This window comes from Scyliorhinus canicula, chromosome 3 (assembly GCF_902713615.1).
Source record: "Scyliorhinus canicula chromosome 3, sScyCan1.1, whole genome shotgun sequence".
In the NCBI taxonomy this organism is placed as follows: domain Eukaryota; kingdom Metazoa; phylum Chordata; class Chondrichthyes; order Carcharhiniformes; family Scyliorhinidae; genus Scyliorhinus; species Scyliorhinus canicula.
The window spans coordinates 229,818,560-229,840,122 of record NC_052148.1 but is presented as its reverse complement, the minus strand read 5'-3'; the positions used below and the strand labels follow the sequence as shown (position 1 = coordinate 229,840,122).

Here is a 21,563-nt window from a genome sequence, read left to right as displayed (position 1 = left end):
TGGAACGATGTGCCTGGACTATACGCTAATAAAATACGCTAACTAATATATCTTACATTTGATTGCATTTGTTTCTATCTGCAACACTGAACAATAGGTCAGCAGGGTAGCATGGTGGTTAGCATAAATGCTTCACAGCTCCAGGGTCCCAGGTTCGATTCCCGGCTGGGTCACTGTCTGTGTGGAGTCTGCACGTCCTCCCCCTGTGTGCGTGGGTTTCCTCCGGGTGCTCCGGTTTCCTCCCACAGTCCAAAGATGTGCGGGTTAGGTGGATTGGCATGCTAAATTGCCCGTAGTGTCCTAATAAATGTAAGGTTAAGGGGGGGGGGGTTGTTGGGTTACGGGTATAGGGTGGATACGTGGGTTTGAGTAGGGTGATCATGGCTCGGCACAACATTGAGGGCCGAAGGGCCTGTTCTGTGCTGTACTGTTCTATGTTCTAATATTTTTCACTATGCCTCAGGACGTGACAATAAATCTAAATCTACTGAATTATTGCATGCATTGTGCGAGAAGAAATAGTGGGCGGGATTTACCAACCAACCCTCCGTGTGTTTTTCAGCAGTGGAGGCGACCCCACCGTTGTCAACAGGATATCCCGGTGACTGCACCCCTTGTTGTCCTGAAACCCATGCGCCAGCGTGGGACCGGAATATCTCGCCAGCGTGAACAGCCGGTAGATTGCCCCCAGTATTTTCAGGTCAGTCCATTACTAAACAAAGCATGTGAGGACACAATACATAGGTAAATGTGATCTTTAAGATGCATCACATTTTGAAAAGTGTGTGGAAGAAGGTAAATCTACAAAGATAAACACGAGAGATAATTCATAATTACCTTCCCTTTTGTGTTACTTTATATGGGTATGACTGGCCTGGTAGAAATGTCTATCCATATTTGCTAAATAATTTTACACAAGAATACTCTTAATCCAAATATAGGTAGTAAATTGAGAGGTGTACATGGCTAATTTTGATCTATTTAAGAAAATCCACATAAAAGACCTGTTGAATAGTGGGGTGTGTTTCGACGCTGCAGCCACCAAGAAACATGCCGCTAAACGTGCCCAAAATCAGACATAGGTTTTTTTCCATTGAATTGTGCTCCCTGTTTTGAAATCTGTCCATTCTAATGGCATGTTTATATGGGAGAAGTTAGCATATGGAAAAGGATTAAAGCCTGAATAAATTTAAATGCTTCACATGAACCTCTGATTAACAAGCAGCTAAGAACAAAACAGATCAATTCAAGAGTTATACATTAACATGTGAGAGAAATATTTAGTCCCAGAAATAAGTTTATTGGCATGGACAAATAAACAAGCTAATGTTTGATTAATGCTAATGTGCAACATTTCTATCCTTTGATGCACAGTTGGTATGTTCACTAGCTCTTACACATAGAGCAAAATAAATCCACAAGTGAATGGGGAAGGTGATAAATAAGTTTTCTTGATGTTTTCCTATATTTCATCATTGCAGCATAAGATGATGTGTGAAATCTGACGTTTGAATTATGAAATTTAAAACATTTTTTAAATGTTTTTTTTATAAAGAGTACCCAATTCATTTTTTTCCAATTAAGGGGTAATTTAGTGTGGCCAATCCACCTACACTGCACATCTTTGAGTTGTGGGGGTGAACCCCATGCAAACACAGGGAGGATATGCAAATTCCACACCGACAGTAACGCAGGGCTGGGATCAAACCTGGGACCTTAGCGCCGTGAGGCAACAATGCTAACAACTTGCCACAGTGCTGCCCCATGAATTATGAATTTTAACGAGTGCATTAATTTCATCAATTCAAAATATTTAAGAATATTAGAATGCTGGTAATGCCGTTCACATTGTAGCAGGGCTACAAATTAGAGAATAATAACCAGCCTTCTAATTTTCAAGTGGCTACTTGAAAAATCCCAATTCAATAAATTGATGGGGATGAAAAGCATTTTTATTAAAATGCAAATTATACCAGAATATACTCCAAGGTTTGGTAATAAAGAAATTAATAGGTTTCAGGCGAATTAGGTAAGTTAACTGGAGAGATTCGTATGCAGTAGATAGTGGAGAAATGCATTTCTATGTGTATATGGTCAAGAAACTCATGAGTTCTCCATGTGTGGGTGCCCAACAAAATTAATTTTGGGGTGATCACTGACCAGTCACTAAAGATTCACAGTCAATGTCTGGTAGCTGATGGGAAAGAAATGGCACTCTTTAAAATATTTTATCGTCAATAAGGGTGCAAACGTAGGTTATAAAACATTTGGCACATCCACACACTTGAAATATTAAGGCTTAATTGAGGTAGCGAGGAGAGCATTGGATACTACATATAAACAAGTGGGAGCAGAGTTATGAAGCTAGGGCTATTCATGATGAGAAATAGAAGGTTGAGAGCAACTTTTTAAAAACAATCTTTTTTAAAAAATTCAGAATACCCAATTATTTTTCCAATTAAGGGGAAATTCAGAGTGGCCAATTCACCTAACCTGCACATCTATGCAGATACTGGGATAAGACCTATGCAGACACGGGGAGAATGTAAAAACTCCACACAGACAGTGACCCGGGGCCTAAAGTCAAGAGGAACACGAGTAAAGTTTAAAAAATTATTGCAAAAATTGAATGTAATTATTGGGATAAGACATTCAAAATGCACAGCAACAGTCGGACTACATGGCATGAATACAAAATAAATAGATGGAGATTCAAGTTAGATGTCATGTTTTTTTCTCAATGGGTTGTGCACTACTATTAACATATACGGCACGAGAATAAATGTGCTCTTGTATAATAGATACCTGTATAATGTCTTTCAATTGGAGTTATAGGAATTGTTTCCAGAGCTTTTTCTAGGAAATCCAGCAGACAAGGACTAATCACCATTTCTTCAGGAAGAGATTGCAAAGCAACCCAAGCATAAAGTTTTGCAGTTTTCACACCTCCACTCCCTTTCCCTTTGGCTGCAAGAATTATTAATTATTGTTAACACAATCTGAAATATGATTTTTATTAAAGTATCAATATATTTTTATAATTCTGATAATAGCAGTAAAATTAAAACTATGGATTACGCAGATGGAAAATTCTAATTTTTTTCCAATGGTGTAGAGCATGTAAGGTACAAACTAAAATTTAAAGTACTGTCCACTATTAGAATTTCAAGTGTATCACATGCAAAAAGAATGCATATTCCAGCAGTATTATATTTGTCGACGTGCAAATATTTTGAGATCATGTGAGAAACACAAGGTGAAATAATCATCACCTCAGCTAGCATTGTAAGTTTCTGATATAAATTTCAAGGCAGTCTTTTTTTCACCTCTGCTTTTCTCGTCAAACTTTGGGCTGGATTATATGCTGAGGGCAGGCAACCATAACCCAGCATAAAATTCAGGGGCAACTGCCACCTCTGCTTAGCCAGCTTGGCCACTTTACATTTTCGGGCAATAACACTTTATTTTGTATGAGGCAAACCTTCTGTCCATCTTCAAGATGATGTTCTGCCACAGAGAACTGCCAGAGAACTGGAGTCTCTCAGCTCTGCACACTGGCAGAGCCAAACAAGAGCAGTGATAGACCCAAACACTCAAGTGATTCTGAGATCTCACTCCAACTAGGCTGAGAAGCTCCAGTGAGGGGGACGGGAGATGTTGGACAGGGCAGGGGATTAGACTGGACATGGGGAGGCAAAACTGTGGGGTGGCCTGGGAAGGCGCCAACCCACTTCCACTGACCAGCAGCCCACAGGGTTAAGCTTGTGGAGCTATACATGGGCACAGGTCTCTCCACCCACTATATTGTAGGAGTGGCAGGATGCAATCTTTAATTGGGCATTAATTGCCCACAAAATGGTCTCAATTGGTGACCCAATTGAGGGGTGAGGGCATGTGGACACTTGGTGGATGGGAGTGTGTAATTTTTATTTCAAATCAATTAATCATGAACCATAACATTTTGAGAAATTAACTAGGGTTACTTTGCAATATTAAAAAAAGTAAACAAATTTAAATATAAATGTAATCACTGAAAACATAATTTCTATCACAAGTCTACAAAGCCATTTGTATTCTTTATTCTGGTTATCCTGTTGTCCCTACAGACTGCAGCATATATACATATTGTTAAACTTTTGAAGAACATATCACAAATAAGAACATAAAACCGAAAGGAAAGAAAAAAGTAAAGCTTAGAGAGGGGTTAATCAAAATTTAGTTCACTACATAGAGGCACAAATGTTTGTAAGCTGCCTGAAAGTTTATTTGAGGATATTTGTGCTGTATGAAAAACAGATAAATTGTAAAACAAGACAAATTCACAGTGCGATTAGCAATGATAAGCATTGTTACTGCAAGGATATTTCAACATATTGCTGCTAAGAATGATCAGTTTCGCAAAGGTAAATATAACTAATGCATATATATGCTGTTTACTCAAAGGTACACGTATTTAACAGTTTAAACTGCACAAAAACAACATTTTCAGGTTCTGTTTCTATAGAAAAAGTGTATAAATTGGATACCTGATGGTAAAGGTGGGGGTGGGGGAGGAAGCAGGAAGTTAGCCTTGCTGTAATTGGTAGAGGATGCATGAGCAAGACCACTATCTTTCATGCTATACAGTTTGGATTCTTTAGACAGGGTTCTTGGCAAAGAAGATCCTCTGGAGGTGTTTGGAGACTCTGTCTTTAGTGTTTTGGAGTTGTAATGCAACTGTTAGAATAAAATAATTATTATTCGGAATGCTTTACTGAAAATCAATGTTTCAGTAATATTTTTCTGAAACTGAAACCCTTACAAAATTTGACAATGTTGTCTTACAAATACCAGTTGGAGAAAGAATCAATCAGATTTGTTTAAACTGTACAGCCTATAGCAGTTGGTTTCTGCATTTTATTCCCTGTAAGAACAGCACTATAAATTGGTTTACTTCCTTCAGAATTTGGTAAAGGACTCCACTGATGTAACAGGACTAACAGGAACTAACGGTTAAACATTGCAACATCGGGCCAGGTTTTTGCTCCCGAGGCAGGTTGTTCGGGTTAGGAACTTTTCCATGTCAATGCTTCAGGTGCCACAAATGGCACGCAGATCAGAGGTGCCCACTATTATTTCCAAGTGCTGAGCTGGGCTGCTTAAAAGGCCCAGCTTGGTTCACTGTAATTTTGTCCCAGTCGTTTTGTTAAACATCAGACCATCTAACTTCCACCCTTTATACCCTCACTTACTCCCCATACATGTCAACTCACACCAACGTAATCCCCCACCCACTCTTACAGCATCTTATAGCCCCTGTGCCAACTTAGTGCGAACTAATGATCCACATCCTTTATCATACACCTTCCATACAAACTCACCCAGTATCCACCATAGGCAGACTTCAGGAGCCAGGCTGAGATGAAATAAAGTTCTAAATATCTACTACAGAGATCACTGTCACCAGGAAACAATACTGAGAAAACTATTAGAACTTAAGGCTGGAAGTCCCCAGGACCTAATGAACTTCATCCTAGAGTCTTAAAGGAAGTTGCTGCAGATATTGTAGGTGCATTGGTTGTGATTTTCCAAAATCCCTTGGATCCTGAAAAGGTCCCATTAGATTGGAAAATAGCAAATGAAACTTCTCTGTTCAAGAAAGGAGAAAGAAAGTAGGACAGTTCAGGACAGTTAGCCTAATATATGTATGAGGAAAATACTAAAATCTATCAGTAAAGGAGTTTATAGCAGGGCACTTTGCAAGTCTTAGCACCATTAAGCAGAGTCAACATGGTTTTGTGGAAGAGAAATCATGTTTGACTAATTATAATTCTTTGAGGAAGTAACACGCATGTGGATTAAAGGGAACATGTAGATGTTGTGTCCTTGTATTTTGAAAAGTGCCACATCAAAAGTTACTACATAAAATAAGAGCACACGGCATAAGGGTAACAGATCAGCAAGGATAGAGGTTATCGATATAAATGACTTGGATGAAGGGCCAAAATGTTTGGTTGCTAAATTTACAAATGACCCAAAAAAAGAGTAAGTTGTGACGAAGGCATAAGGAGTCTGCAAAGGGATATGGATATGTTCAATAAGTGGGTAAACATTTGGCAGATGGAGTATAATGTGAGGAAATGTGAACTTGCCCTCTTTGACAGGTAGAATAGAAAAATAATATATGATTGAAATGGAGCAAGATTGCTGAACTTGCAGTACAGAGGGATCTAGTTGCCCTGGCATATGAATCATAGAAGGTTAGTATGCAGATACAGCAAATGATTAGGAAGGCAGATAGAATGTTGTCGCTTATTAAAAGAGGATTGGAATATAAAAGTAGGGAAGTTTCGCTACTGTTGTTCGGGGCAGGGGTGAGACCACATCTAGAGTACTGACAACAGTTTTGGTCTCCCTTCTTCAGAAATTAGTTGCAGTTCAGAGAAGATTCACTCGACTAATTTCTGGGCTGACGGGGCTATCTTATGAGGAATGGCTGGACAGGTTGGGCCTGTATCCATTGACATTTAGAAGAATGAGAAGTGATCTTACTGAAACAGACAACATCTTGGGGGAAAATCGTGAGGGCAGATGCTGAGATCTCTCATGAAAGAGACTAGCTCAAGGGGACAGAATTTAAAAATAAGGGGTCTCCCATTTAAGACAGAGATGCGGAAAAATTCACTCTCTCAAAGAGTTGTTAGTCTGTGGAATTCTCTTCCCCAGAGAGCAGTGGAGGTAGGTTAACTGAATAGTTTTAAGACTGAATTAGGCAGATTCTTGATTGACAAGGGAGTTAAAGGGTATGGCACTGACAGGAAAGTAGAGGAGAAGCCACAACCAGATCAGCCATGAGCTTATCAAATGGCAGAACAGGCTGGAGGGGGCAAATGGCTTACTCCTGCCCCTAATCTGTATGTTTGTACGTCTGTTCAAATCCTAAAAAAGTCTAATTCATGAAAGCCATTCAAATCCTCTCAATAATTAATCCTCTGTAAAAGCAAACATTTGTATTCATAATACCACATCAACGACAGCTAATCATTTAATAACCTATTTGAGCTGTCAATCAAACCGTGGAATTACAATCCACCCCCACCTCTCACTTCCACCATGCCACTCCCACCTTCCACCACCCCACCTCCTACTCAAACCACTGTGAAAATAAGTTACGGAAAGACTAAAACTATAAAGATAACGCTTACGATTGTGTCTTCAAACGGCTAAAATTGAATTTTTTTCAAATCTCAAACACAGGGTGGCAGTTTTTTTTCAATTTTTGAAGGCTGTCTATTTGAATCAACTTGATAGCTTGAAAGTTGTGCAGGCCTTATCCACTTTCTGAGAACATTTATGGTCTCTCTAAAGGCGAGTAACAGCCACACTGTGAGATCAGGTCCTTGTCCCAGTGAAAATGTTGTCTGTTTGAACTCAGCAATGAGTTCAAATCGTCCCGTTGGATTGGGTTTCTCAGATGTTGGGTTTCCCACCACCATTGTCCCCACCCCAGTGAAAATAGGATCAGTCTGAAATGGAAGCGGAAAAGTCCGGTTGTAGGTCCCATTGGCCATTTTTAAAGGTTCCCAAGTATCCACGATGCTGCGAAAATCAGCCCATTATGTCATTGCACTCCTGTGTTCTCTAAACCGAGAAAATGGCATAAGAGATTTTACACCCAATAAAAAGGGCTTAATTTAAGTACATTTTAAAAGTCCATCTGCATTTCAAGTACAATCATTTGACAACATTGTTATAATGTTTAAGAGGACTAAATCCAGCTTGCAATCCAGTTCAAAGAAAATGAGAAGGTTTCAGTCAACATACTGTCCACCTATCTGCTACCTACACACAAGGTAAAACAATGACAATGTAATATGACCAAAGATGATTTCAGATTGCAAATTTTAAAATAAAAAATTAGTATCGTGCAACTGGGTTTCTAAAAAAGAGCAAGCAATTATATATTTTTTAAAACAACAAACATAATTTATGAACTTCCCTTTCTTATAAAGATGCCCTTATTACCTTTACATCTACTCCTGGAATGTAAAAAACTGTGTTTTCAAATTCCGTCGCCTTGGTCTGAAGGGTATGTGGCACTTTTTTCCCAGCTATTAAATATGAACTTGATGGATAATTTTGATGTGCTTTCTTCTTCTTTGCTGGAGTACCTTGGTCCAAATTCTTTAAATTCTTTTCAATAGTCCTGCACAGAAATACAAATTGTTTTGACATTGTCCATATCAGAGATATAAATTGTACAACATTTTTTAAATAATTAAACTTTAAATTGTACTTAAACCATTTTGACAGTAATATTAAACTGTCAATTGGCATTCCAACTAAATTTTAAAATGGAGTATCCAAAAAGCAAATCGATCTGTTTTGGATTTTTTTTACATTTTTCCATTTCCAGACAAATATTTCTTCTTGAAGACCTAAAAAAAGTATTAAATAATTTGCTGAAATGGTTCTAACAATTAATTTTCATTATTTCCCCAAGCTCAGGCAACTTTGCTGCAGCTGAAATGTCTTGAAATTTGCTGTTGCATCAGGTGGAATGAATGCAAATTTTAAAAATTAATTTTCAGATGCAACTAGGTGTTTCCTCATAACCATTCTTGCTTCATATTTCAATTTCCTCTTTGATTTCATAGATTGAACATGTAGAGCATGTTTCATGTGTTAAGTAATTAATAGAACATATGAAATAGGAATAATGCCATGAAGCACACTGATGTTATTTGTGAGCATATACCAACTTGGAACACTGGTTCGTGGAGGTATATAGTTTTGTTTTGTTCTGGTGTGAGGAGACAAATAAAACCCCAGTGAGAATAAGTAGCTCAGTTGCTGTGTAACAATTATTAAAGACTATTTATTAAAGAAAAGATAAATACACACCTACAGGACTACCCTACTCGACGGCAATTAAGGGATATAAGTTACGAAACACACACAGTTTTTGTAGAACCTACCCCTTATTCCAAAATATATTGACGGTACCTGAACTTCATAAGATTTCCCTCTTTCCCCAAACAACATCCAAAGTAAATAAATCTATGAGGTAAGACCAGCTTATAATTACCACACAATACAGGAATGATAATCAAGTCTGTGAAACATATTTTCATGATCTAGTGAAGTTATTTGAACTGCCTTTATCTACACTGCCTTGGCTCTCAAATCTTTGAGGCTGTCAGATGTAAAATGTGGCTTGGTGGCTTGAAACTGGCTTGTGCTTCCTGACCCTGCTAGATGTTTTCTGGTCTCCCTTGTTTCTGAGAGTTCTTCTTTGATTATGCTTATGGCTGTCCATCCCTATCAACTTCCTTGACTTTAGACATTAATATGTATACCTCATTGAGTTTCCCAACTGTCTTAAACTGTTACTCCTCATAAGGTAGTCACATTTAATTATTATCTAAACTGCCTTCTAAACCCATTACAAGGAGAGATGCACGTAAGTCTCAATGTGCCAGGCAATGACCATCTCCTACAAGAGAGAATCTAACCACCGCCACTTGACATTCAAGGCATTACCATCGCTGAATTCCCCACAGTCAATATCTTGGGGGGGTTACCAGTGATGAGAAACTGAACTGGGCTAACCATATTAATACTGTGGCTATCAGGGCCGGTCAAATACTAGGAATCCTATGGCAAGTAACTTACCTCCTGACCCTCCCCAAAGCCTGTCCACCATCTACAAGGCACAAGTCAGGAGTGTAATGGAATACTCTCCACTTGCCTGATGAGTGCAGCTCCAACAACACTTAAGATGCTCAACACCAACCAGAACAAATCAGCCCACTTGATTGCTCCCTCTTTCACAAACATTCAAACCCTCCACCACTGACGAACAGCCATGTGTACCATCTACAAGATACACTGCAGTAACTATCCAAGGTTCCTTAGACAGCACCTGCCAAACCCATGACCACAATCATCCAGAAAAACAAGAGCAGCAGTTACCTGGGAACTCCATGTCACTCACCACCCTGACTTGGAAATATATTGTTGTTCCTTCACTGTCGCTGGTGCAATATCCTGGAACTCCCTCCCTAATAGCACTGTGCGTGTACCTACACCTCAAAGACTGCAGCGGTTCAAGAAGGCAACTCACAACCACCTTCTGAAGGGCATTTAGGGATGGACAATAAATGCTGAACTGAACCTCCAATTGCAAGGGAAGGATGATGACTCCTTTTGGCACTGTGAAGAAATCAATACTTTCCAAAAGTCATTGAAAGATTGGCAATTGCGAGTGCAAAGTCAAAATTATTACATGTTCCCCACATTGCTACAACACATTGAAGAAAAGCGTTAGTAAGGGAACTGTCAATAGACTGGCAAGCCTTATTCATCAATATCTGGCTGCGCTGATCAACAGTTTTTGTTGCTACTTTTCAGAGGAGAAGTTTCAGATTTTGAGAAAGAAGAAGTGGAGCAAAAATCCCTTTGAGTTTGAGACCCCAGAATCAATTATTAACTTACAGCTGACTCCAAATGAAGAAACTTAACTTCTGCATCTAACATGTGACCCATATTATAAACACGGCACAAGTCAATGAGGCTGTCAGCGCTCTGGAGTAGTGTCTCCGAGGAGTATCTGGAGCTGAGTAAAACAAGCATTTTGTTGCTTTTGCCTTTCACAACGACCTATAGGTGCGAGGTTGGATTTTCTATCCTCACAAAGATGAAGACAGCACAAATGAACCGGCTGAATTCTGCACCCGATATGCGGACATCCCTCTCCCTCTGTGAATATGACTGGAGTGAGATCGGGAGGACCAAGCAGGCTCTCAAATCGCATTAAAGGTAAGAGAAAACGGTGGGTCACGAAGGTCGGCCGGCGTAGGATGCGAAGGATGACCAGTTGGTAAAAATGGGTCCCCAGCAGAAAAGTTTGAAACACACTGGTATAAACTGTTAATTAGGCATTAGCGCTGACTATTCATATCACACTAGGTTTATGTCACAATTTGTTGAAAATTGATTTGGCTTCAACATTGAAACATCAATCATGAATCAGGGACTTTAAACTTAGTGCAAGCTATGAATCTAACCAGAGGCCAACCACGTCACTATAAAAAGCTGAGAACAGATGCCATAATTCAGATTAAAGCAGGGTGCTGGGAGAGAAGTGAACCTCTTTGGCAATCCTCAGTCTCCTGAATCTACTATTTGTGTTGAGGTTGGTCAACTCTGCCTGGTGTGGCTCAGCAGTTTCACTCAGCCATGGCAGTTTTGCTGGAGAGCAAGACAGCGGGCTGAGAAGGTACAAGATTCGTTGGCCTCTATTTTCTATGGGCTCCCTTCTCTCCCAGCGGAGCTTTCTATTACTGCTTGTCTCAATCCTTGGCTTTGTCATTAGTGACAAGGCTTGTGGGAGGCAGATATCAGTTTAAATCTTTCTGGAGCACTTCACAAAGATGGTCAATTGCTTGGTGAAATGCGTAGCTATTCCAATGGTACCTGAAATTTGTGTTCTTTACAATCTCTGGACAGAAGTAACAAAATGGAACAATGTTTGTCTATGGTGTCTTGCGCGACAAGCTTGCTCTCTCTGCTTCTCCACCAGGTCATCCATGATACTCATGAGAAAGGGAATATCTGACTCTCTGAGCTCAAAGGCTGTGGGTTCAAGTTCCACTCCGGGACTTGAACACAAAAATGCTTTTGTCTGGGATAAGTGTGTGTGGGGAGTGTAATGTGTATGTGCGGCTGCAGCTTGTCAGCGACCCGAATGTCAAACACGGACCTGGCGAATCTCGCACTGTTTTTCATTGGAATCGATGGTCTTCCATGCAACACCGGTGCTACCCCCTTAATAGTAGCGGAATCAGTCCAGATGTTGTGGCAGTAATTCTGTTGTTAAAGTCCACAAATTCTGCGCTAGCATCAACATTTAGTCACAGAAACGGAGAATCACATCCGGCATGTTTTCATGAAAGTGTTAGATATAACACTTGGAGCGAAGGGGATCAAAGGATATGCGGGAGAGCAGGATTAGCCTATTGAGTTGGATGATCAGCCATGATCATAATGAATGGTGGAGCAGGCTCAAAGGGCCGAATGGCCTCCTCCTGCTCCTTTTATGTTTGCCTGAATATCGTCCAGGCCTTGCTGCATAGGCACATTACTGCTTCAGTGTCAGAGGACATACAAATGGTAATTTTCATTGTAAATATCACCTTCCACCACTTTGCTGATGATCAAGAGTAGATTGATGTGATGATAATTGGTCAAATTGATTTATTCCGCTTTTTGTGGACAGGATATACACCTAGGTAATTTTACATATTATTAGGCAACTGCCAATGTTGTAGATGTACTGGAGTAACTTGCCTCGGAGCATAGCTAGCTTCGGAGTGCAAGTCTTCAGCATCACAGTCGAGATATGCCAGGGCCCATAACCTTTTCTGCTTTCAGCGTGCTCAGTCATTTCTTGATATCACGTGGAGTGAACTGAATCGCCTGAATGCTGCTCGTAGCTACGATGATTGGAATCAGCTTCAGCCTCCAGCTGAGCATTCAGATTCTGGGTTCCACATCACTGAAGATGGGTATGTTCGTAGAATCTCCACCTCTCATTAGTTGTTTAATTGCAGCAACATTCCCTTTGAAATCTAACAAGTCATCAGATCTCTTTGACGAATACTCCACATGCTAAATTGCCCCTAAGTGTCCAAAGATGTGCAGGTTAGATGGGCAGGTTAGATGGGATAGGAGATAGGGTGGGGAAGTGGGCCTCGGTAAGGTGCTCTTTCAGAGGGTCGGTACAGAATCGATGGGCCAAATGGCCTCCTTTTGCACTGTAGAAATTCTAATCCTTCTAATGCTCTTCCACAAATGTTGCAAAAGGAAAGGTAGGTCAGAGGGATCTCACGTGCAGGTTGGGTCTTCAAATAATGCTACAGGCGATCCCTCCTGCAGCTGAACACATACTTATGATTATGAAAGGACATTAATTGGATCTGTCCAAATTGGCAGAACATGCATCAAATTAGTCTAGAGGCCCTTACAAGCATGGGTAGCCATGTGGAAGTTCAGAAACAGTATTGCCACAATTTTCAACTGCTCCAGTTTCTGTCTCCTGTGGCGCCACAGAACCAGGTTTTGTGACCTGTGTTTCTTCAACACTAATGTCTCATCTATCCCTCACTTCTGTCACCATATTATTGACGGTGTGTCTTCACCTGCCTGGGCGCTAAACTCTGGAGTTTCCTCATGAAACTTTTCCCCCTCCCTCTTTAATACCCTTCTGCCTCTTTGACTAAGCTTTTGGTGAGCTGATTCCTCATCTATTTTTTTTGTCTCAGGTCAAATTTTGGCTGATTACACACCTGTGAAGCATCTTGGCATGCTTTACAACGTTAAAGGTGTCATTTAAATTGAAGCATAGTTGCTGTTCTTATTTGTCAGAATGTTGTATGGCCAGAATATCATGTGGCAAAACCTCCTGTAAAACAACTAACTAGAGTTGATAACTCTATGCAAGCCTTTTACTCACCTGGTGTGCCTTAACTGAAGTGCAGTATGGAAACTAATGCAGGTATGCAACTGAAAAATAATTTAAGAACTGACCAATTGTGTGCTATGGCAGTCTGATCTGTAGACATATATCACACCATTATTAATTGCAGAATTTTCTTGTCCAATTCTAAAAAGATATGATGGAGAACGTAGAGAGGCAGCATTCGGAGTGAACAAATGGATAAGAATATTCATTTTTATAACAAATAATCTGTTTCATAATACAAGGGGACAGACACTTAAGTCCTCACAAATCATCCTAATTTGATGTGAATCTTTGGCATTGTGTTAAGTAGCACAGATTGGGAGTGTTTAAAATTTCCAAACACTGAATTGAATTTTGTGAATGAAAAGTAAGATAATGCCCATAATTTGCCGGGAAATTAATTGAATTTAATGTACAAGTCGTTCTTACGACGTAAATCATCCTGTGAGTTCCAGCAAATTACTGCAATCCTGCCTTACTTACCAATCAAATGTTCTCCAAAGAGTTACGGCTGGTACTTAACAGCATAAGGATCCCTTTAATGACAGGATTCATGTTTCTGCAATTCTCAACCTTATCAGATCAGAGTGCAAACAACTGAAACTGTGGACCCTCATTCCTGTATGTTGTTCTTGCAGTTTTAAAAAATTCTTACATTTTCTGCCTCTTTTCTCTCTTTGAATCCATTCTTTCTTTCTTTTCATTTATTTTACTTTCTGTTCCTGATTTGACTTTAATCTACTTCATTTCCTTTACACTCATTCCTCTATTTATTTCTCAATCCTTACATTTCATCAGTTAAGGAGATGGATTCTCAGTCCTGTCATTCACTAAGTTCCCACATGTCCAATTGCCATCATCATGCCATTATCAGCTCACATTTCCAGCAATTTTCAGCTAATGCAAATTATGTGAGAACTGAAAGGACCGGATCTTATATTTGTGACCCAAATATTACACACATTAAGGGCGAGATAGTGGCATAGAAGTGAAGCCACTGGACTCGTAATCCAGAGGCCCTGGTTAATGCTCTGGGAACACAGGTTCAAATCCCACCATGGCAACTGGTGGAATTTAAATTCAGTTAATAAATCTGGAATACGTCAGTCTCTGTAATGACGATCATGATAGCTATCATTAATTGTTGCAAAACCTTTAGAGAAGGAAATCTGTCATCCTTACCGGTCTGACCTACATGTGATTCCAGGCACACAGCAATATGATTGATTCTTAATTGCCCTCTGAAATGGTCTGGCAAGCAACGAATTGCCCACAGTCCATGAAAGGAAAAAAAACAATTAGAGCAAATAAAAGGTCTTCCTACTTTTTAATGTTGAATTCATCGTGTTCTGCTTGCTGCAGCTGCTGTGTAGTTGGATGCAGAACACATTTTCCACTCTCAATTTCAACTCGAATATCAAGTTCAAAATCAATGTTTCTTTCTGTTGCTGCATTTAAGGAATTTCTGTTCATTGATGCTGACGGCCATCGGTCAGTGAAAAGTTGTTGAACTGCAGCAAGCCCAGGGGACCGTTTACGTATGCTATGCCTGCAGAACAGGAATATAAACAGAACAGAAATATAAATAATCTTAGAAACGCAACACATAAAAGTATTAACTTTCATTATCAGATTTTCTTTCAAATTCCCCCTAGGCTTAGTATCCTGAACTCTGCAAAAAGAAATGTGACCATTATATCAGAGGTCAAAATTAAATTTTCAATTATACAATTTATCTGCAATTAATTTACCATATATTGGATTAAGTAGTTATGTATTTTTGACATGATTAAATTTAAAATTAATACAAATTTTAAGTATGTCTGACCAAAGCATTATCTAGGCTGATCACAACTAACATGGACTATGTCTACTGTTTTTGGATGATGTGGAGGTGCTGGCGTTGGACTGGGGTCAGCAAAGTGAGAAGTCTTACAACACCAGGTACTGTTTTAGGGGAAGGCTAATTCAACCTTTTTATTGATTCTGTTTAATTCCTGCTTTACATTATTTGCAAATATTATGCCCAGTCCAGTAAGGTTCGTAAATCTCTTTGGTCTTCATCCTGGCAACTTCATGAAGAGTATGTTTTTTTTCTATGTCCAATATTTTACACTTGTAAACATGAAATTTTAACCTGGAGTCATTTTATCTACTTAGGTACTTTAACTTAATTGTTGCACTGGAATTGTCCTTTAGATGTCCAGGAATATGCAGATTAGATGGGGTTATGAGGATAGGGTGGGGGACTGGGCCTAGTTAGGGTGCTCTTTCAGAGGGTCGGTGCAGACTTGATGGGCCGAATGGCCTCCTTCTGCACTGTAGGGATTCTATAGTTATTCAGATGCCTCTTGCCTTAATTTGGTGAGCAGATACATTTAACTAGTTGATATTTGAGTTCCTGAATCCAAGTCACAGTGTAAATGAGAAATAGTAACAGTTCTAATATTGAGGCCTGGGGTACGCCAATCACTATTTGCCCCAGCCAACATAACATACAAAACACATACTTTGTGTTATATCCTGATCCAGTCAAAATCCCTACAGCTTTCCTTTTAATCAATACCTCTTGCAAGTTGAAGGTAGGGATTTCCACAAACTTTCAGAAAAGAATCAGGGACATTGGACAAGCAGGGACTTCTTCTGAATCTGTTTATTAGGTTACTATTGTGCAAATAAGCCTCAGGCTTACTCTTAACTATCAAGTCCATTATTTTACATGGATTGCAAGTAATACTGATGTGGTCGCACATGTTGGATCTAGCCCCTTTCTCTACTTGAGTATCACATTAGCTTGGTTTCCACTGGTACCTCCTGGTGTCCAGTGGCTACCGCATCATGACTATCGATGAATCTTAAATAACACCAATCCTTGGAAATGTGTTTTTTTGGAACAATTTTAGCCTCAGACTTTCATTCAGGTCTGAATTGAAAAGATAGGTCTGAATTTAGAAGTCAGAGCTAAAGTGATGGGGCTTGCCACTCAGCTCAAAGAAAGCTGTGGTATAAAAAATGAAGTGCATAAGGGAGAAATTTGACATTCCAAACTAAAATAGGTTTTTCAAGACCAGCGATCTCTGTTTCAGCAATGATTATGAGCATAGCCAACGTTAAAAACACAGTGTAACTTTTCAAATCATTTGCAGCACAACTAATAACAAAAAAAGGGCACGGTCTTATCAGCTCAGTGATTTCCATTTAATTGCAGTCTGCAGGGAATTCCACATTTAACCGTACACTTAACTGTGCAGACTCCACCTTCACTGTCAACAAAACTTTACTCCAGATAAAAAATACTGGGTGCGCTCTATCGGCCGTGCCCAACTCGGGATGCTGTGATGCCAGTAAATCTTGCGAGATACCTCCCACCCACAATGATCGGGATCCAGAATTGCATATTCAAGTGTACAATCAGTTTCAAGGCGTGGGATTTAACGCCTCGGAGACCCTGAGTGAGCGCCACATCTGGGCAGAATCTGGGACGTGTCAGTTCGATCAAAAACTGATCTGCGCCCTGTGTGGATCCCAATTTAGGCCTATCCCGCGATTTAACCGGCGTGCCTAGATCCATAACGGGCGCAACACGGCTGTTAAATCCCACCCTCTCTCAACTTCTTTTTAGTTATATATCCTATATTGGAATTTCCAGTCCCACACAGCCACCACTAAATTCCATCTTAAGTGTTAATGTGCATCCTTTTTTGAAAAAAATATTTATTTTTGCAATTGTGCAAAAAAGCAACCATTGTATTGTTGCTTAAAACATATTGCTGCCATTAATTTCAAAAGTCAAATTTCAATATGTCCTGATTAATATCTATCCCTCAAACATCATCATTAAAAGTGCTCAATATCATATTGCTGTTTGTGAGAGCCTGTTGGATGAAAATTGGCTGCTGCTTTTTAACATTACAAGAGTTGTAGAGTTGTGTAATAATCCACAGGAGGCAGGAGTCCCGTCACCACACCAATATTTATTTACAATCACTAGATACAAGAGCAGCTCCAAACAGTGCTGCTAGCAGTCCAGTAAACTTAAAACTGGGGCACAAAGCCTACACAGGTGCTTATATGGGCCCCCTCAATGAGCTATCATTAAGGGAGCTCATACTCCAATTGGCCAACCAATAATGCTAATTGGAGGTCATTACACCCCCCCCCCCCCCCCCCCCCCCAAAGGGAGAGGTGTTGCAGTGGCCTCGTCGAACGTGTCCATCTCCGACTCAGACGATTGGATCTGGAGAAATTGCTCGGGGCTGGGATGTGGGTATCTTTTCGTCTGGGCTATCCCAGCTTGAGGCGGTCCTGCTTCGCCTGCCTACAGGTGTGGTTCCACTGCCCTTATTTGGTCTAGGCGTTTCTTCAGCACCTTACCTCCTACAGAAACATCTTAGGATATGGGCCCTGTTTGGGACTCTACCGTGCCTTTGACCCACGTTGGTCCATTCCCATAATTCTTGACCCAAACTGGTGCCCCCACCTGGAAATGTCTCTGCTGCCGACTATTATCATGCCCACTGCGTTGGGCCTCCTGTTGTTTTTCCACTTTCCCCGTTAAATTTGGGAAAAGGAGAATCAGCCTCGTTCGCAGCCGCCTTCCCATTAAGAGTTCAGCTGGCGGTATGCCCGTTGTGGAATGCGGTGTGGTCCTGTAATCAAACAGCCAGCGGGAGAGCTTTGTGTCCACTGACGCTGCCGGCTGCTTCTTGAGTCCCGCTTTTAGTATCTGGACCGCTCTCTTTGCCAGGCCGTTGGACGCTGAATGGTAAGGGGCCGTCCTGATGTGGCGGACTCCATTTTCTTTCAGGAATTTTCCAAAGTCCCCACTTGTGAATGCCGTTCCGTTGTCCGACACCAATACCTCCGGAAGTCCATGTGTTGCAAACGAGGCCCTGAGCTTTTCGATTGTCGATGCTGTGCTTGCCGTGTTTACCCGGTGGACATCCAACCATTTGGAGTGGCCGTCCACTATCACCAAAAACAATGAGCCCATGAAAGGGCCAGCGTGGTCAATATGCAGGCGGGTCCATGGGCTGCCTGGCCATTCCCATGGGTGCAATGGCGCAGCTGGTGGCACTCTTTGCCCCTGTTGGCACTCCTGGCACCGACGTAGCAAGGCTGCTATGTCTGTGTCCAATCCTGGCCACCAAAAGTAGCTTCGAGCTAGCATCTTCATTTTAGACACCCCTGGGTGTCCATGATGTAACTCGGTCAAGATTGCCCGACGGCCCTGAGCTGGGACTATGACCCGGGCTCCCCATAATAGGATACCGTCTTCAACGGTTATTTGGTCCCTTCTGCTCCAGTATGGGTGCATCTGGGGCTCCACTGGTCTTTCCAGTTCCCCTGTTAGCAGTAAATGCTTCATCTTGGCTAAAACTGGTTCTTTTTGCGTCCACAACCGAATATGTTGTGCATCCACTGGTAGGGTGTCCAAAAAATTTAAAGTCATTAATGTCTCCTCTACTTTCGGTATTGGCGGCAGGGTGTCCGGGAGGGGAAGTCTGCTCAAAGCATCCGCATTTGCTACTCGCGTTCCCGGTCTGTGCTCCAGAACGTATCTATACGCCACCAGTAGCAACGCCCAGCGTTGGATTCTAGCTGATGCCATCGGGGGTATTGACTTGTCTTCTTTTAATAACCCTAATAACGGCTTATGGTCCGTCACTATGGTGAATTTCCGCCCGTACAGATACTGGTGACATTTTTTTACTGCAAATATCACTGCCAGTCCTTCCTTCTCAATTTGGGCCTACTTCCTCTCAGCCATCGCCAAGGTCCTCGAAGCATAGGCTATTAGCCATTCCTCCCCATTCCTTCCTCTATGGGCTAAGACGGCTCCTACCCCGTAAGGGAATGCGTCACAAGTGACCACCAACTCCTTCCTTGGGTCATAATGCTCTAGGACATTTTCGGATGACAGCTGTTCCTTAATGTCCCTAAATGCTCGGTTTTGGCGGGCGAACCATTTCCATTCTTGCCCCTTTTTTAATAGCTGGTGGAGGGGTTCTAGGATGGACGCCCTATTTTCAATAAATTTGCCATAATAGGTTACCAACCCTAGAAATGATCGTAGCTCCTGGACCGTGGTGGGAGCTGGGACTTCTTTTATTGCCCTTACTCTGTCTTCCAATTATATCCCAGGTACGTCACTTGTGGGGCCAGAAAAACACATTTTTATCTTTTAAGCCGTACGCCTGCCTTTGTGAAATGCCTGAGCACTTCCTCCAGGTTCCTCAAGTGTTCCCTGTTCGTCCTATCTGTGATTAAGATATCGTCCAAATGGAACTTCCGGTTGCGGCTATGACCAGCTAAGTCGCACGTTTGGCTGCTCCTGCTACAAAGGTGTTTTCGGGCCGATTGGAGGGCCCCAACGGCGCTGTAAGGACAAATCCCGGTGGGGGAAGGCTCCCTGAAGAGAACCAGACCAACTTTATGGTCGGTACCCGGAGTGGGGTGGTAAAGAAAGCAACAGCAGCTCCCAAAAAAAAGCGGGGGAAGAAGACCAAAATGGCGGCCGGTGGCGCACCCGAGGAATGGAGGAAATGGGCGGAGGAGCAGCAGGCCGCTCTCCTGCGCTTCTTTAAGGAGCTGAAAATGGAGCTCTTGGAGTCAATGAATGCGACGACCACCAGGCTGATGGGAGCCCAGGCGACCCAAGAGGCGTCGATTCGGGAGCTGCAACAGGAGATGACTGTGAGGGAGGAGGAGGCCACGGTCCTCGTGGGAAAGGTAGAGGTGCACGAGGCACTCCACCTGAAATGGCAGAGCCGTTTTGAGGAGCTGGATACCCGAATGAGGCGGAAGAACCTGAGGATCTTGGGCCTGGCAGAAGGCCTGGAGGGGTCAGACCTCCCGGGATATGTAGCAGAAATGCTGAGCTCCCTGATGGGGGCAGGGGCCGTCCCTTCGCCCCTGGAGCTGGAAGAGGCCTACAGGGTCATGGCTAGGAGGCCAAGAGCAAATGAGCCCCCGAGGGCGGTGCTGGTGCGGTTCCAGCGACTCAGCGATCGTGAGAGAGTGCTGGAGTGGGCCAAGAGGGAAAGGAGCAGCAAGTGGGAGAATTCGACGGTGAGGGTCTACCAGGACTGGAGTGCGGAGGTGGCTAAGCGGCGGGCCCGGTACAACCGGACGAAGGCGGTGCTACATGCAAAACGGATCAGGTTCGGAATGCTGCAGCCAGCGCGCTTGTGGGTCACCTACAGGAACCAACACCACTATTTTGAGTCCCCAGAGGAGGCGTGGGCCTTTGTACAGGAAGAGAAACTGGACTCGAATTAGACCCAGGGGATACTTGGCGGCCGTAGCCGCTCGGGTACTTTCAGCTGAATTCTTTGTTTGGATTTTGAACTCTTGCTGTGGTTTTTCTTCTGATGTTTTTTCCCCCTTTGCCAACTTCCCTTAGTTATTGTTATTGTGGTTATTCATGGTTATTTATGGTTATTTATGCTGTTTGGTAGAGGGCGACTGTTAAGTACATTGTTATTTGTTATTTATCTGTTATTTATAATGTTAAGTTGGGGAGGTGGGACGGGGGGGAGAGCAGATCGGGGATATGGGCTCCTAGGGGGGGTTCTTTTACAGGCATGGACGGGGACGGGGGTGGAACTGAAGATGGCGGGGTGGGGTGTGGCAGGGCGAAAGTGCGGGCTTTCCTCTGTTTTCCCGCGCGCGGGGCAGAGGAGGGGGGAGGGGAGGAGTTCGGGGCGTGGCTAGCAATGGCGACCTTTCCCGCGCTGGAGCGGGGCCAGGGGGGAGTGGCAAGGGGGGGGAGGCCCCCCCCCCCCCCGAGCCGGGGGGAGTCGGAGTGTGGCAGGAGCAGCCGGGTCAGCGTGAACCAGCTGACTTACGGGAGTACGATGGAGGGTACATCGCGGCTAGGAGGGGTCCTAGCCTTGGGGGGGGGGGGGGGGGGGGAGGGGGGTTAGGGAGGGACACCGGGTTGCTGCTGAAAAGACCAGAAACGGGAAGTGGAGGACTGGAGAGGTGGGGGGAGGGGGACATCGCCATGGGGAGCGGGTCAGAAGGGGAGGGTCGACCCGGGGCGAGCAGGGAACAG

The 21,563-nt window shown here is 42.5% G+C and overlaps 1 protein-coding gene across 12 annotated transcripts in view; it reads right to left on the bottom strand.

Annotated features, from left to right (window-relative positions):
* kiaa1109 (KIAA1109 ortholog) overlaps positions 1–21,563 on the bottom strand; it is a 534,122-nt gene that overhangs the window by 53,488 nt on the left and 459,071 nt on the right. For all 12 annotated transcript variants that reach the window (XM_038792378.1, XM_038792369.1, XM_038792381.1 and 9 more), the window contains 4 exons: positions 14,829–15,053; positions 8,005–8,185; positions 4,527–4,716; positions 2,806–2,967 (listed from right to left, as the gene is read on the bottom strand). In XM_038792378.1, coding sequence (XP_038648306.1) covers positions 2,806–2,967; positions 4,527–4,716; positions 8,005–8,185; positions 14,829–15,053 — 758 coding nt within the window. The remainder of the gene's footprint in view (positions 1–2,805; positions 2,968–4,526; positions 4,717–8,004; positions 8,186–14,828; positions 15,054–21,563) is intronic.